The sequence below is a fragment of the Nakaseomyces glabratus genome, chromosome K (assembly GCF_010111755.1).
Source record: "Nakaseomyces glabratus chromosome K, complete sequence".
Lineage (NCBI taxonomy): Eukaryota > Fungi > Ascomycota > Saccharomycetes > Saccharomycetales > Saccharomycetaceae > Nakaseomyces > Nakaseomyces glabratus.
The window spans coordinates 780,623-791,973 of record NC_088961.1 but is presented as its reverse complement, the minus strand read 5'-3'; the positions used below and the strand labels follow the sequence as shown (position 1 = coordinate 791,973).

General features: G+C 38.4%; 6 protein-coding genes across 6 annotated transcripts; 3 read left to right on the top strand and 3 right to left on the bottom strand.

The window, feature by feature from the left end:
• Nucleotides 1-404: 404 nt before the first annotated feature.
• Nucleotides 405-1,481, top strand: GVI51_K07799 (uncharacterized protein; the record flags this gene model as incomplete). The annotated part of the gene is made up of 1 exon (XM_448566.1): nucleotides 405-1,481. One exon carries the CDS (start codon nucleotides 405-407, stop codon nucleotides 1,479-1,481), a length of 1,077 nt encoding a protein of 358 aa, XP_448566.1.
• A 424-nt stretch (nucleotides 1,482-1,905) lies between these two features.
• On the top strand, nucleotides 1,906-3,333 carry ASA1 (Asa1p; the record flags this gene model as incomplete). Its single annotated transcript, XM_448565.1, has 1 exon — nucleotides 1,906-3,333. The coding sequence occupies one exon, from the start codon at nucleotides 1,906-1,908 to the stop codon at nucleotides 3,331-3,333; it is 1,428 nt and encodes a 475-aa protein (XP_448565.1).
• A 77-nt stretch (nucleotides 3,334-3,410) lies between these two features.
• Nucleotides 3,411-4,853, bottom strand: GVI51_K07755 (uncharacterized protein; the record flags this gene model as incomplete). Its single annotated transcript, XM_448564.1, has 1 exon — nucleotides 3,411-4,853. One exon carries the CDS (start codon nucleotides 4,851-4,853, stop codon nucleotides 3,411-3,413), a length of 1,443 nt encoding a protein of 480 aa, XP_448564.1.
• Nucleotides 4,854-5,403: 550 nt separating this feature from the next.
• Nucleotides 5,404-7,128, bottom strand: MDM36 (Mdm36p; the record flags this gene model as incomplete). Its single annotated transcript, XM_448563.1, has 1 exon — nucleotides 5,404-7,128. The coding sequence occupies one exon, from the start codon at nucleotides 7,126-7,128 to the stop codon at nucleotides 5,404-5,406; it is 1,725 nt and encodes a 574-aa protein (XP_448563.1).
• A 341-nt stretch (nucleotides 7,129-7,469) lies between these two features.
• Nucleotides 7,470-7,898, top strand: DIB1 (U4/U6-U5 snRNP complex subunit DIB1; the record flags this gene model as incomplete). The annotated part of the gene is made up of 1 exon (XM_448562.1): nucleotides 7,470-7,898. The coding sequence occupies one exon, from the start codon at nucleotides 7,470-7,472 to the stop codon at nucleotides 7,896-7,898; it is 429 nt and encodes a 142-aa protein (XP_448562.1).
• A 295-nt stretch (nucleotides 7,899-8,193) lies between these two features.
• GVI51_K07689 (elongation factor 1-alpha) lies at nucleotides 8,194-9,570 on the bottom strand (the record flags this gene model as incomplete). Its single annotated transcript, XM_448561.1, has 1 exon — nucleotides 8,194-9,570. One exon carries the CDS (start codon nucleotides 9,568-9,570, stop codon nucleotides 8,194-8,196), a length of 1,377 nt encoding a protein of 458 aa, XP_448561.1.
• Between the last annotated feature and the right edge of the window lie 1,781 nt (nucleotides 9,571-11,351).

Below are 11,351 nucleotides of genomic sequence, written 5' to 3'. Positions count from 1 at the left end.
AGATGTTACCCGGTTTTTCTAGAAAGCCATCACATATCACGTATTCTATGATCACATGTTTTTTCACTCTCTCGAGACAAGACAGTTGGCCATCGAAACTGTTGCAACTTCAGTGCAATGAGAAGAGAAGCCTGGGCTGCCTGAGGTCATCGGCATATGGCATGTACCTAATAACATTGTACAGGTTGATGGGAGGTATTTAGATAGTGTCTGGTACTAGTCCTACGGAGCATTACAGGAGGGCCGATCCATTTAATGTTGAAGCTTATCTCGAGAGGGGAATAGCAAAAATAAGAGAACATTATTTAGCAGAGAGCATATTGGGGCTAGGGCATTTGAATATACCAGTGTGACAATCTTCATATTTGCAAGAGTTTATAAAAGGTAGTTGTTTTTTTTGAAGGATGTCTCTTGAGAACGCTGTGCGGGTTGTTTCTACTGATGAAAAGGGCAATCAGGCGTCATCAACAAAATTGATTGAGCTGCTGCATAGCCGTGTCGATGCGCTGACGACAACTAACATTGAGCTGACTACTAAGTTGCAGGAACTACTTGGTAATCTAGACACTGTACAACAGCGGGAGAGGAAATTGAAGGAGAGTGCTGCGTCTTTGCGGCATGAAGGAGATAATGTAACGCTAATGCTCAATAGAAAGGAGAGGAAACTGACAGAAGTGAAGGAGGCTATTGTGGAATTAACCACTAAATTGGGTGAAGCAAAAGAAGTTAACCACTCTTTGAAACAGAAATTTGAAGATGAGGGTTTAACTAGTGAGGAATCGTTGCGTGAAAGTATCTCCGAAGTAAAAACAGAGTATGACACTTTAGTGAAATCTCATGAGATATATGAATCCAGTAATGACATTCAATGCAAGTCCTTAGAAGACCGTTTTTCACAGGCCTTGCTGATACATGGTGAAAATATGAAAGCGCTAGATGGTACAGCGGAACAAATTTTGGCTAATAATAGTGAGCTGGTATCGCAGTTAAGGGCAACTGAAAATAAAGCAGAATCAGCCAGGACTTCTATTCGTAATGCATCGATTGATACAGCAGCAAAAGTTGATTTGGAAAAATGGCTATTCTTATACAAAGAGGCGCAAAGAATATGTGAAGAATTTGCTTCAAAAACAGATACGAAACTACCAGATGAACTGCAAGCCATCATTGATGATCCGGTATTAAAGGAGTTGGATGCACGTTTTGCATTGGATGAAATACAATACGGAAAGACAAGGAATAAGAGGATACCAAGTAACCCATTGTTAAGCAACTCTCAAGCTGCAGCGAGAAGGGTTGCCTCACCCTCGGCAAATTACTCACCAAGAGTTTCTTCTGCACAAGGTAGTTTGCCTGGTATAACAAGAACGCCTTCAATGAAGGTTAATAACAAATTTAGTGATTCAAATGCCCAAGAAGTCCCAACAAGACTACATTCGCATGGCTCAAGAAGCAAGCGTAGCAGTATGGTTTTCAAGTGAACTACACACATCATACTGTGAATTTAGCTGTTGCACTTAATTTCCTGTATTTGCATTTTGAATACTGTTGCATGAATTTCGCCTGGAGCAGGTGGTCACTACTGATCCAAGAAGTTATATCATAATTTTCAAACATACCCATTTTATTTATAAATCTTAGCATAGCTAGATAGTTTGTTGTATTACTACTATGTAGCAGATAATCTTTTCATTAAGCTCGGTGAGCTAGCCTTCAATATATTTTTATTAGTATTGTCATTCTGAATTTGCCGTGAGCATCGTATCTAACGTGTGATGACAAAATACAAGTAGCATGGCATCGCAAATAATAAAGATTACATAGTTTACATCAAAGGAGGGATTCCTAGAATGGTACCTAGTATATAAGAGTAATTAACTTTTGTCTGAAAATTTGAACTGGTAAATGGAGCGGGCTGCTACTCATTTTCTTCGTTTGCATAAGTCTGGCATATCAGCGCTTTGTTCAGGTGTTATTGATCCAGATTATGGCATAACGTCACCAGTCCTGTTTTCGGGAGATATTGATGGTGAAGTTACCATTTGGAATCTGATTACGAGACGGCCAATTTTTACGAGTAAGATTTGCAATGAGCAGGTAGTTGACATACAATTCCTGGAAGGCAAATACTTGAGTTTATTATGTAAAGACCATAAATTGCGCCTCTATGAGCTGTTAAAACTAGGTGCTATTGTCAAACAGTCCGATTTTGGTGGTGGAGATAAGGTAGATCTAAAACAGATTTTTGAGGTACCTGTGAATACATTGAACTTTGCAAATTATGTCTTGACATATTTGGGCAATAATAAGTTTGAATTGGTAACTTGTCATACTCAGGATGCGCATTTCATTGATATATATGAATTTGAAACACCAGAATTGAATTCTTTGAAAAGGTTTTCAAAGGCTATTGACTTTTTACCTATGCTGAGGGACAGGTTTGGTGATAATTTACTCCCAAAAATGGATGGTTTAGGCATAATAATGAAGTTTTACAAAGTTAATGAAGTGGTTTACTGTGGATTCGAAAGTGGGTATGTGATTGCATTTAGGAGATATAGAAATAAACCATTGTACCGAAAAAGAGTGAGCGGGTTCATTGGTAAACCAATCAATGAATGTGCTTCAGGAATTTCTAAGTTGTTACAACATGAGAATGTAGAAACCTCATCGAGTGTAAATGACCTCGAGTTAGATAATGTCATTGAAATTGTATTGGTAGATAGGGCACATTATCCTGACCCCGTACTAGATATGGCACCTAATCCAAAAAAGAATGGTATTATTTGCTCTTCGACAACCAATAAACTGGTACTAACTAGCGTTGATGAACAGTATTTGGCGGGACCAAATTCTGCATACATATTTAAAAGCGATGAGTACTTACTTGATAAAAAGAATTGCCTATTGATGAGCACCAATTTGAAAATTGATGGATCGGCAGTTAAAGATATGATGTGTAAAAATATCGGTTTCGTATTGTCACTTGGTGATTATATCATAACGGGCAATTGGTCTGGGAAAACGTATATAGGCAGGATCGAGAGCGACAAAGCGGTTCTTGCAGCTGCTAAAAGCAGGAGTCTGATCGAAGTTAATGAGTCGCCCGTGGGAAATATACAGCAAGATAAGAGCATCCAAAAATCGAGTAAGCATACAAAAATAGGTGCAATGACTGGATTTGAAGTTAAAGATAAAGAACCTGATAAACTTATGTGTAAAAATAAGGAACTTACTCCCGGTAAGCTGCGAAGACTGAACGCATTTGTACAATCCAAATGGTACTTTATTGGCTACACTGATGGAACAATTGGTCTTTATAGAGCAGAATAATGTATGCATTATAATATTATTATGATTAATTATGTCGCTAATTCAATAATATGTTTCTATAAAAAATGCTATAGCACTCAATTTCGCAAAAACTTCTTGAACATGCTTACAGCTCCTGATGAAGATGACTCAGTATTGTTAGGGTTACTTTTGGAGGGGTGAAGTGAATGGTCCTTCCCAATACTTTGATGCATTTTGTTCCCTCTCCCTATCTGAAGTTTTTCTTTCTCAGCAATTTCTCTAATTAGTAAACTTAATGCAACGTCGACATTATAGTCTTCCAGGTTATCCAAGGCAACAAAGCCACATTTCCATTGAGTAGCAAGTTGTCTCCCTTTTTCTATTAGTAATGGGCTCGCCATATTATCTTTAGTATGTGTGCATACTATTAGGCACGGTGGGGGAGAGTCTGGTGATGAAGGATCAGTTTCTATGCTATTTAAGGTGGTTTTGTAACTTCTCAGTTCCTGTATTTTCGTAGATCTATCTTTTTCTGCCTTCCACATATGTTTAAGAGTGTAGAACAATGAATAAACATCGTCTTCTTGGCCCATTTCCCATCTTCTTTGATAATCTCTAAACTCAGCCCAAGCATCCAATATGCAGTCTCTTATAACATCAAGTAAACTAAACCCACCATCCTTCTTTTTGGTGTAACTCGACCATGGTATACTTTCGTTTGTTTTAGTTTTATCGATAGACAAATTGGCAACATCTTTATTTGTGTTTGAAAAATCATATGATGGCGGACTTATTAAATGACTCAACTCGGGTATCGCACTATACACAAACACATAACCGTCTATCTTACCATTCAGTTCAGAAGCACCAGATGCTACTAGCAGTGAAGTTGTAGATACGGGCTGTCTTGGTTCATCAGCTAACCCTCTTAATATATTCTTGTCTAAATTTGCAAATAATGATACTTCCAGAAATGGTACAACCATATCTGGTTTAAATCCCGGTGTGTCTATTATATCAATCAATATAGGACTGTAGACTGGAGGAACATAATTTACTGGTAATTCGTTGTTGGGACTCTTTTCCATAAATGTTGGGCCTCGAAGATAAATACCTTTATCATTTGCTTCTGCTGCTTTACCATTGTTATATGAATATTTATAGAGATGTGGTTTCTTTTTTTTTGATGATTCCATAGGTCTTATGTAAGAAAGTGTCCGTCCTTTATTCTGATTCCTTACCTGGGTAAATTCATCTGTGAACGCTTGGAAGACGAGCGGTGATAAAAGTACATGGTCGGTCACTGAAGGAGATGAGAATATAGGTTCCAAAACTTGACTACCTGGTGTTCTAAATGCCAATCTTTCGTGCGCTTCTGCATCTAATATAGCTCTAGAAACTGGTGAATGGGGTATAAAGTCGAAAAGCCAATTAGTTTGATCTCTGGTAGGATAATGTACCTCATGTACTATATTTAGCGTCAATCGAGAGACAAAGGAGGTCTTACCCGTTGAATCCCCACCAAGAACAGCAACTCTTATTGGTCTTTGTTCACTCATTTTAAATTTTGATAAAGTTTATCCTAGGAATTAATGTTTGACCACAGTATTAGCGGAATGTATAGTTGCACCTGGATATTCTCCGTGTATAAAATGAAATTTCTATTCAAAAAAATGCTGTCTAAAGTTGAATACTGTTTGTGGAGTAGCTGTTCTGTTTCACTTATGTATAATATTGTTCTCAGGGTGGTAGTTGCTCTGTTTTATTTACTAGTTGAATAAATTAAGAACTAAATTGCAGTTTTTTAAGTCAAATCAAGTTTTTCTTCAAAATGGGAAAGTCATCGCGATGAGTAACAAAATAATGAAGTATTGGTAATGAGTTTGTTGAAAATGGTTCTTGGTCAAAACATGTTATATAAAATCTGTGGATATAATATTTGTATGATGATTTATAGTACTTCTTAAGAATATATATAAAATAAGGTATAATTTGTTACAATTAAAAAAAAGAAAAGAAAAGAAAAGAAACTGTTGTCTTAAATGCAAAATTTGAATGTATTCTTGAACTGTTTAGTGATTATTGTCTAAAAGTTTTATTGTTGTTTCTTCAATTGTGTCCCAGTCCATAAAGGTTGTTTAAGAAGTTGCTCTTAAATCCATGAGGTTTAGTATGTGTGTTATTAAGTTGTGTATAAAGCGGGTTTCCTAATCCAGTAGGTAATGTTGAAAATTTGATATTATTATGATTGACCCAATTATCCATATTGTGCATCAGGTCTTCCTTTTTCTTGTCTAACAAGGTTTTATTAATAATTGAATTTGAAAGGAGCTGTGATCTTGACAGATTATTAGGCGATGGGGAATGTTGCTTTTCAGAGGAATTATCTTGAGACTCCCTTATGCTTTCCTGTGAAGATGATGGTGCCGATGTTGATTTAGCTGTCTTAATCTCTTGTTCTAGTTTTTTAGCATTTGAAAATGCATTTAGTAATTTTGGTAGCTCTTTTGATAAATTAGTTTTCTCCATCATGAGATACATATCCGAATCTGTATCTGTTTCGCTCTCACGATCAGCAACTTTACTCATCGTAGACTCGTGAAGAGTAGATGAGGAATCATTTATGGTATAATTTTTATTCTTCATGGAAAACCTATCACTGCTGTTGCCATCGAAATAAAATGGATAAGGTGATTTTTCATCATCACTTGTTGTGGATAAACTATGGTAGGATTTAGAAGTTGGAGAAAATGGATAAGATGATGTCGAAGAAATTGAAGAGCTTGCTGAGGCCGTCTTAGTATGTTTAGAGTCCATTGGAATTTGAAGCACCGGTGGTTGTTGGAGAAAATCATCAACAAAGGCCGTTATGTTATGAACCTCCTTAGACTCATTAATGGTAGGTAGGCTTCTGGACATTTTATCATCCAGCATCTTGTTTTTATCCTGGAGATGTTTATTCTCCTTTAACAGCCAATTAAAGTTCAATGCTTGGTACATGGATTCTATGTCAAAAAACACTCTCAGACATTCTTCAAAAGCGTCTTGGTTACTATTATCCTGGTTGGAGCACTCAGCATCTTGTAATTGCGCTATAAAGATTTTTAAGAATGCTCTGTATGAGGTAATCGTAGTCTCTAACTTCTTTACATTCTCTTTATCAATGTTTGTACTATCATTTTTATCTTTACTTCTAACAAGATTCCATATTTTTACTAGTTCATAGTCTATAAGGAGTAGTTTCGATCTCATAAATATTCCAGCGATAACTTTTTGGAAATGTCGTATTTCTCTGTTCGTTACAACCCATATTTCGAATAGTAAGGTCATTGAATTGGAGAGTAAAGGTGACATATCTGATAAGCCAGAGGTAGAGCTTGCAATAAAATCCCTAAATGAGGAGATAGAGGTGTATAGAGACTCCAGACCTACGGCGGACTTGTCACATTTTTTAATGCTCTTCAATGCCAAATCCTTGAAAAATTCATCAGTTTGCTCCAAATTATTATTATCTTTCAGATTGAACCGTATCAGCACACTATCGTAAAGAGCACTTATATACCATGATTTTGTGGTTATCATCTCCAGCTTTAACAGGTCTGTGTATGTCTGTAACGCACTTTCGCATTGGTTCAGCACATGGGAATAGACCGACCCATTATTCCTCTCATTTAAAATCATCTCCTCAATCATTGCCACACCGGCACTTGACTCTCGCACGTCGTGCTCTTCATCAGACTCATTATTCGTATCCCCACGATCCAAAAACTTCAACCGTTCAGAAGTGTCAACTGCAAAATCGAGCTCCTTGAACCTCGATATTATGGGATCCATTACTTGGCTTGACTCAATGTGTTATAATATTATGGGTGGTTTCTGTTAATGGTTATGGCAGCTAGTTTATCCTCTTCCATTGTTCTCTTTTCAAGTCAATTTTATAATGTACGTCCTCTTTTTAATTGTGAGCCCTTGTTGACGAATTACCGTGTGAAGTAAAGTCCTTGAAAAAAATTGGGCACAGATCATTGGGCCATTGTTTTCAGATGCTCATCGCAAGAATTTAAAGAAGCAAAGATTCGATGTTTAACCGTATTATTGGGATGTGGGTAACGAATCGTGTTGGTGCCTAAGGCGTAGTATTGTAAGGGTTTGTATCTTATAATTAGTGTGATTAGATGGAGTTTTTATATAATTTGCATAGCGGGTGGCATGTTGACCAAGCCATTGTCACCGAGGAGGAAAGGTTGGTTGTCGTACGGTTTGGCCGTACGGCTGACCGGGAGTGCATGTTAATGGATGAGATGCTGGCGTCTGTCGCAGAGAAAGTGCGGAATTTTGTGGCAATATATCTGTGTGACATAGATGAAGTTCCTGATTTCAATGACATGTATGAGTTAAACGACAATATGTGCCTCATGTTCTTCTACAAAAACAAGCATATGATGTGCGACTTCGGCACAGGTAATAATAACAAGATGAATTTCTTGCCGGATGATAAGCAAGAACTAATAGATATTATGGAGACGATATTCAGGGGTGCCAGGAAGAATAAAGGTATTGTTGTGTCGCCGTATGATTATAACCACAAGAGACCCTCAGATTGAAGTCTATTGCCATACTAACATGGATTATTGTTATTTTCATATGTCCTACCTAACACAAAAAGTTTGTAATACTACTAATCTCTTGCTAATTATTTACATTTAGACAAGAGTTCATTATATAGGCATAGTACCCTTTAAACTTATAACAAAGAATGATTGATTTTAAAAAAATTATTTTTTTTTTTGATAATGATTATATTAAAGAACAGTCTAAAGAGAAATAATTATGTAAATACAAATGACAGGGAGGCAATTAAAAAAAACCTTCCCATGAATTTCCTACTCTAGATCAGACTTATTTCTTGGCAGCCTTTTGAGCAGCCTTGGTAACCTTACCGGCCTTGTCAGTCTTGTCAACGGACTTGATAACACCGACAGCGACAGTTTGTCTCATGTCTCTGACAGCGAATCTACCCAATGGTGGGTAGTCGGAGAAAGCTTCGACACACATTGGCTTGGATGGAACGAACTTAACCAAAGCAGCGTCACCGGACTTCAAGAACTTTGGAGAGTCTTCCAACTTCTTACCGGATCTTCTGTCGTTCTTTTCCAACAATTCTTCGAACTTACAAGCAATGTGGGCGGTGTGACAGTCCAAAACTGGAGAGTAACCAGCAGAGATTTGACCTGGGTGGTTCAAGACAATGACGGTAGCGTTGAAAGAAGCAGCAGCCTTTGGTGGGTCGTTCTTGGAGTCACCACAGACGTTACCTCTTCTGATTTCCTTAACGGAAACGTTCTTAACGTTGAAACCAACGTTGTCACCTGGCAAACCTTCAGTCAATTGTTCGTGGTGCATTTCAACGGACTTGACTTCAGTGGTAACACCAGCTGGGGCGAAGGTAACAACCATACCTGGCTTGATGACACCGGTTTCGACTCTACCGACTGGCACCGTACCGATACCACCGATCTTGTAGACATCTTGCAATGGCAATCTCAATGGCTTGTCAGTTGGTCTGGTTGGTGGTTCGATAGCATCAATGGCTTCCAACAAGGTCTTACCCTTGACGACACCAGCCTTGGTTTCCTTTTCCCAACCCTTGTACCAGGAAGCGTTGGTGGTGGCTTCAATCATGTTGTCACCGTTCCAACCAGAGATTGGGACGAATGGAACAGTCTTTGGGTTGTAACCGACCTTCTTGATGAAGTTGGAGGTTTCCTTGACGATTTCAGCGAATCTGGATTCGTCCCACTTGACGGAGTCCATCTTGTTGACAGCGACAATCAATTGTCTAACACCTAGGGTGAAAGCCAATAGAGCGTGTTCTCTGGTTTGACCGTCCTTGGAGATACCAGCTTCGAATTCACCGACACCACCAGCAATAATCAAGATAGCACAGTCAGCTTGGGAAGTACCAGTAATCATGTTCTTGATGAAATCTCTGTGACCTGGAGCATCGATAACGGTAACGTGGTACTTTGGAGTTTCGAACTTCCACAAAGCGATATCGATAGTGATACCTCTTTCTCTTTCAGCCTTCAACTTGTCCAAAACCCAAGCGTACTTGAAAGAACCCTTACCCAATTCAGCGGCTTCCTTCTCGAACTTTTCGATGGTTCTCTTGTCAATACCACCACACTTGTAGATCAAGTGACCGGTGGTAGTAGACTTACCGGAATCGACGTGACCAATGACGACGACGTTAACGTGTTGCTTGTCCTTACCCATTGTTGATTATTGTATGTGTTTTTCTTGAAGCGGTTATCTAGAAAGAAGAAAATAAGTAATAGTAAGAAGGTTTTTTTTTCAAAAAGGGAAGGAATTGAATTTTAGAACTGAATTGAAAAAAAACCAATGGGCCTTATATAGAGTGGCCAAAGAAAAAAAAATTTTTTTTTTGTGAAATTTTTCTGTTCCAAGTCGACCCAACCCGATTCGCTTCTTCCGTTTCTAACAAGAAGGGTAATGGGTTAGTAAACCCACAAGTTTTCTCTGCGTGTCTCTGCGTGTCTCTGTGGTGTCTCTCTGCGTTTCTCTCTGCGTGTCTCTCTGCGTGTCACTCTGCGTGTCTCGCTGCGTGTCGCAGTCTGTGCTACGTTTTTGTCCCCCCACTATAGAATTTGTCCTAGCTTTTTTGTGTTCCAAGAATTCCAGTTCTTTTTAACTATTCAGTATCTAACAATCCTCCGTAGCAAAGGTGATCTTCCCTTCCAGTTTTTCTCACTTTTTGGGTTGTTCGTTTTTATGCTTGTCACCCATTGATTGCCAATCCTTCCAGTGCACGCCTGCAGCTCAGAAAGAAAAACCAGCTCTTGAGCCCAAAAACAAGATTTATAATTTCAATAATCTCCTGTTTGGGTAATTTGTCCCACTTCCAACTTTGTTGTTCTTGAACTTTGTTGTTCTTGCAACTGTTACTACAATGTTGGACAACCAGCAGGTTGACTTCTTCTGCACCTTCTGTGGTGTACACTTCACGCATCTTATACGGCAGCTCATTTTTTTGTAGTTTTTGTTCATTAATTATAGAAGGGGGGGGGGACCAAGAGAAAAAAAGGTACAAGCAACCCTATGGGAGGGCCAGTTTTAAAGAGGAGTAAGATGTAGGGAATATTCAAGCGCAAGCGGGACACGCACAGAGATCAGCGTACATTGATACCAGGGCATTTAGTATTTTTCTACTAAAAAAAAAGGGCATGAAGCACCGCTCACAATCGCTGGTGGCAGAAAGTAGCAATGTCCCAATATCTCAATTGCTCCAATTGTCCCAATTGTCCCAATTGTCCCTTTTCCCAGATTAAAGCGTGCAGGTACCAGAAGATGTAAGAACGGGGCTGCAGTTAAGTCTGAGAAGACATTGCAGAGGAATTCTAGCTTCCAGCACTTCGGGAAACTGGGACTAGAAACTAGAAACTAGAAACTAGAACCAAATGGAACAAATCAGATTCCTGACAAGATTATTGGATTTCTATACTTCATGCTTAAACATCACACAGGTGGTATGTATGGGTGTATAGTCCTGGTGTATGGGTCTATAGTTATAGCAGTCACATTCTAATGCCCAAGGGGGATAAGTCGCAAGCGCAGACTCCAGTCAAGCCATGAGAAGGTATAAGTGCTACATTTAAAAATGTGGGAACCCAAGTACATGGATGTGGCACATATATATAACGCTACATATTATATCTTTAGTTACAATGTACTACAAATGCTGTGATACATAACATAGCCTCAAAATATATATTTATTTACCTCGTAAAGACTCTAAATAATGTCTCAATACTTATCCAACTTTAGTTAACATTAACTCCAACACAAACCACCTTACTCATACTCCCATAAATAACGAAAAACTCCTAAAATGACACACACACTTTCCATCACCAAAACATTAAATTAAAAAAAAAGAGAGAATCCAATAATATCACTTTTAACGTATATTAACTTCCCTTCATCTCAAGAAACAAATTCCGTCGGAATTCTGTTTCTGTCGTTCACTTGCTTCCCAT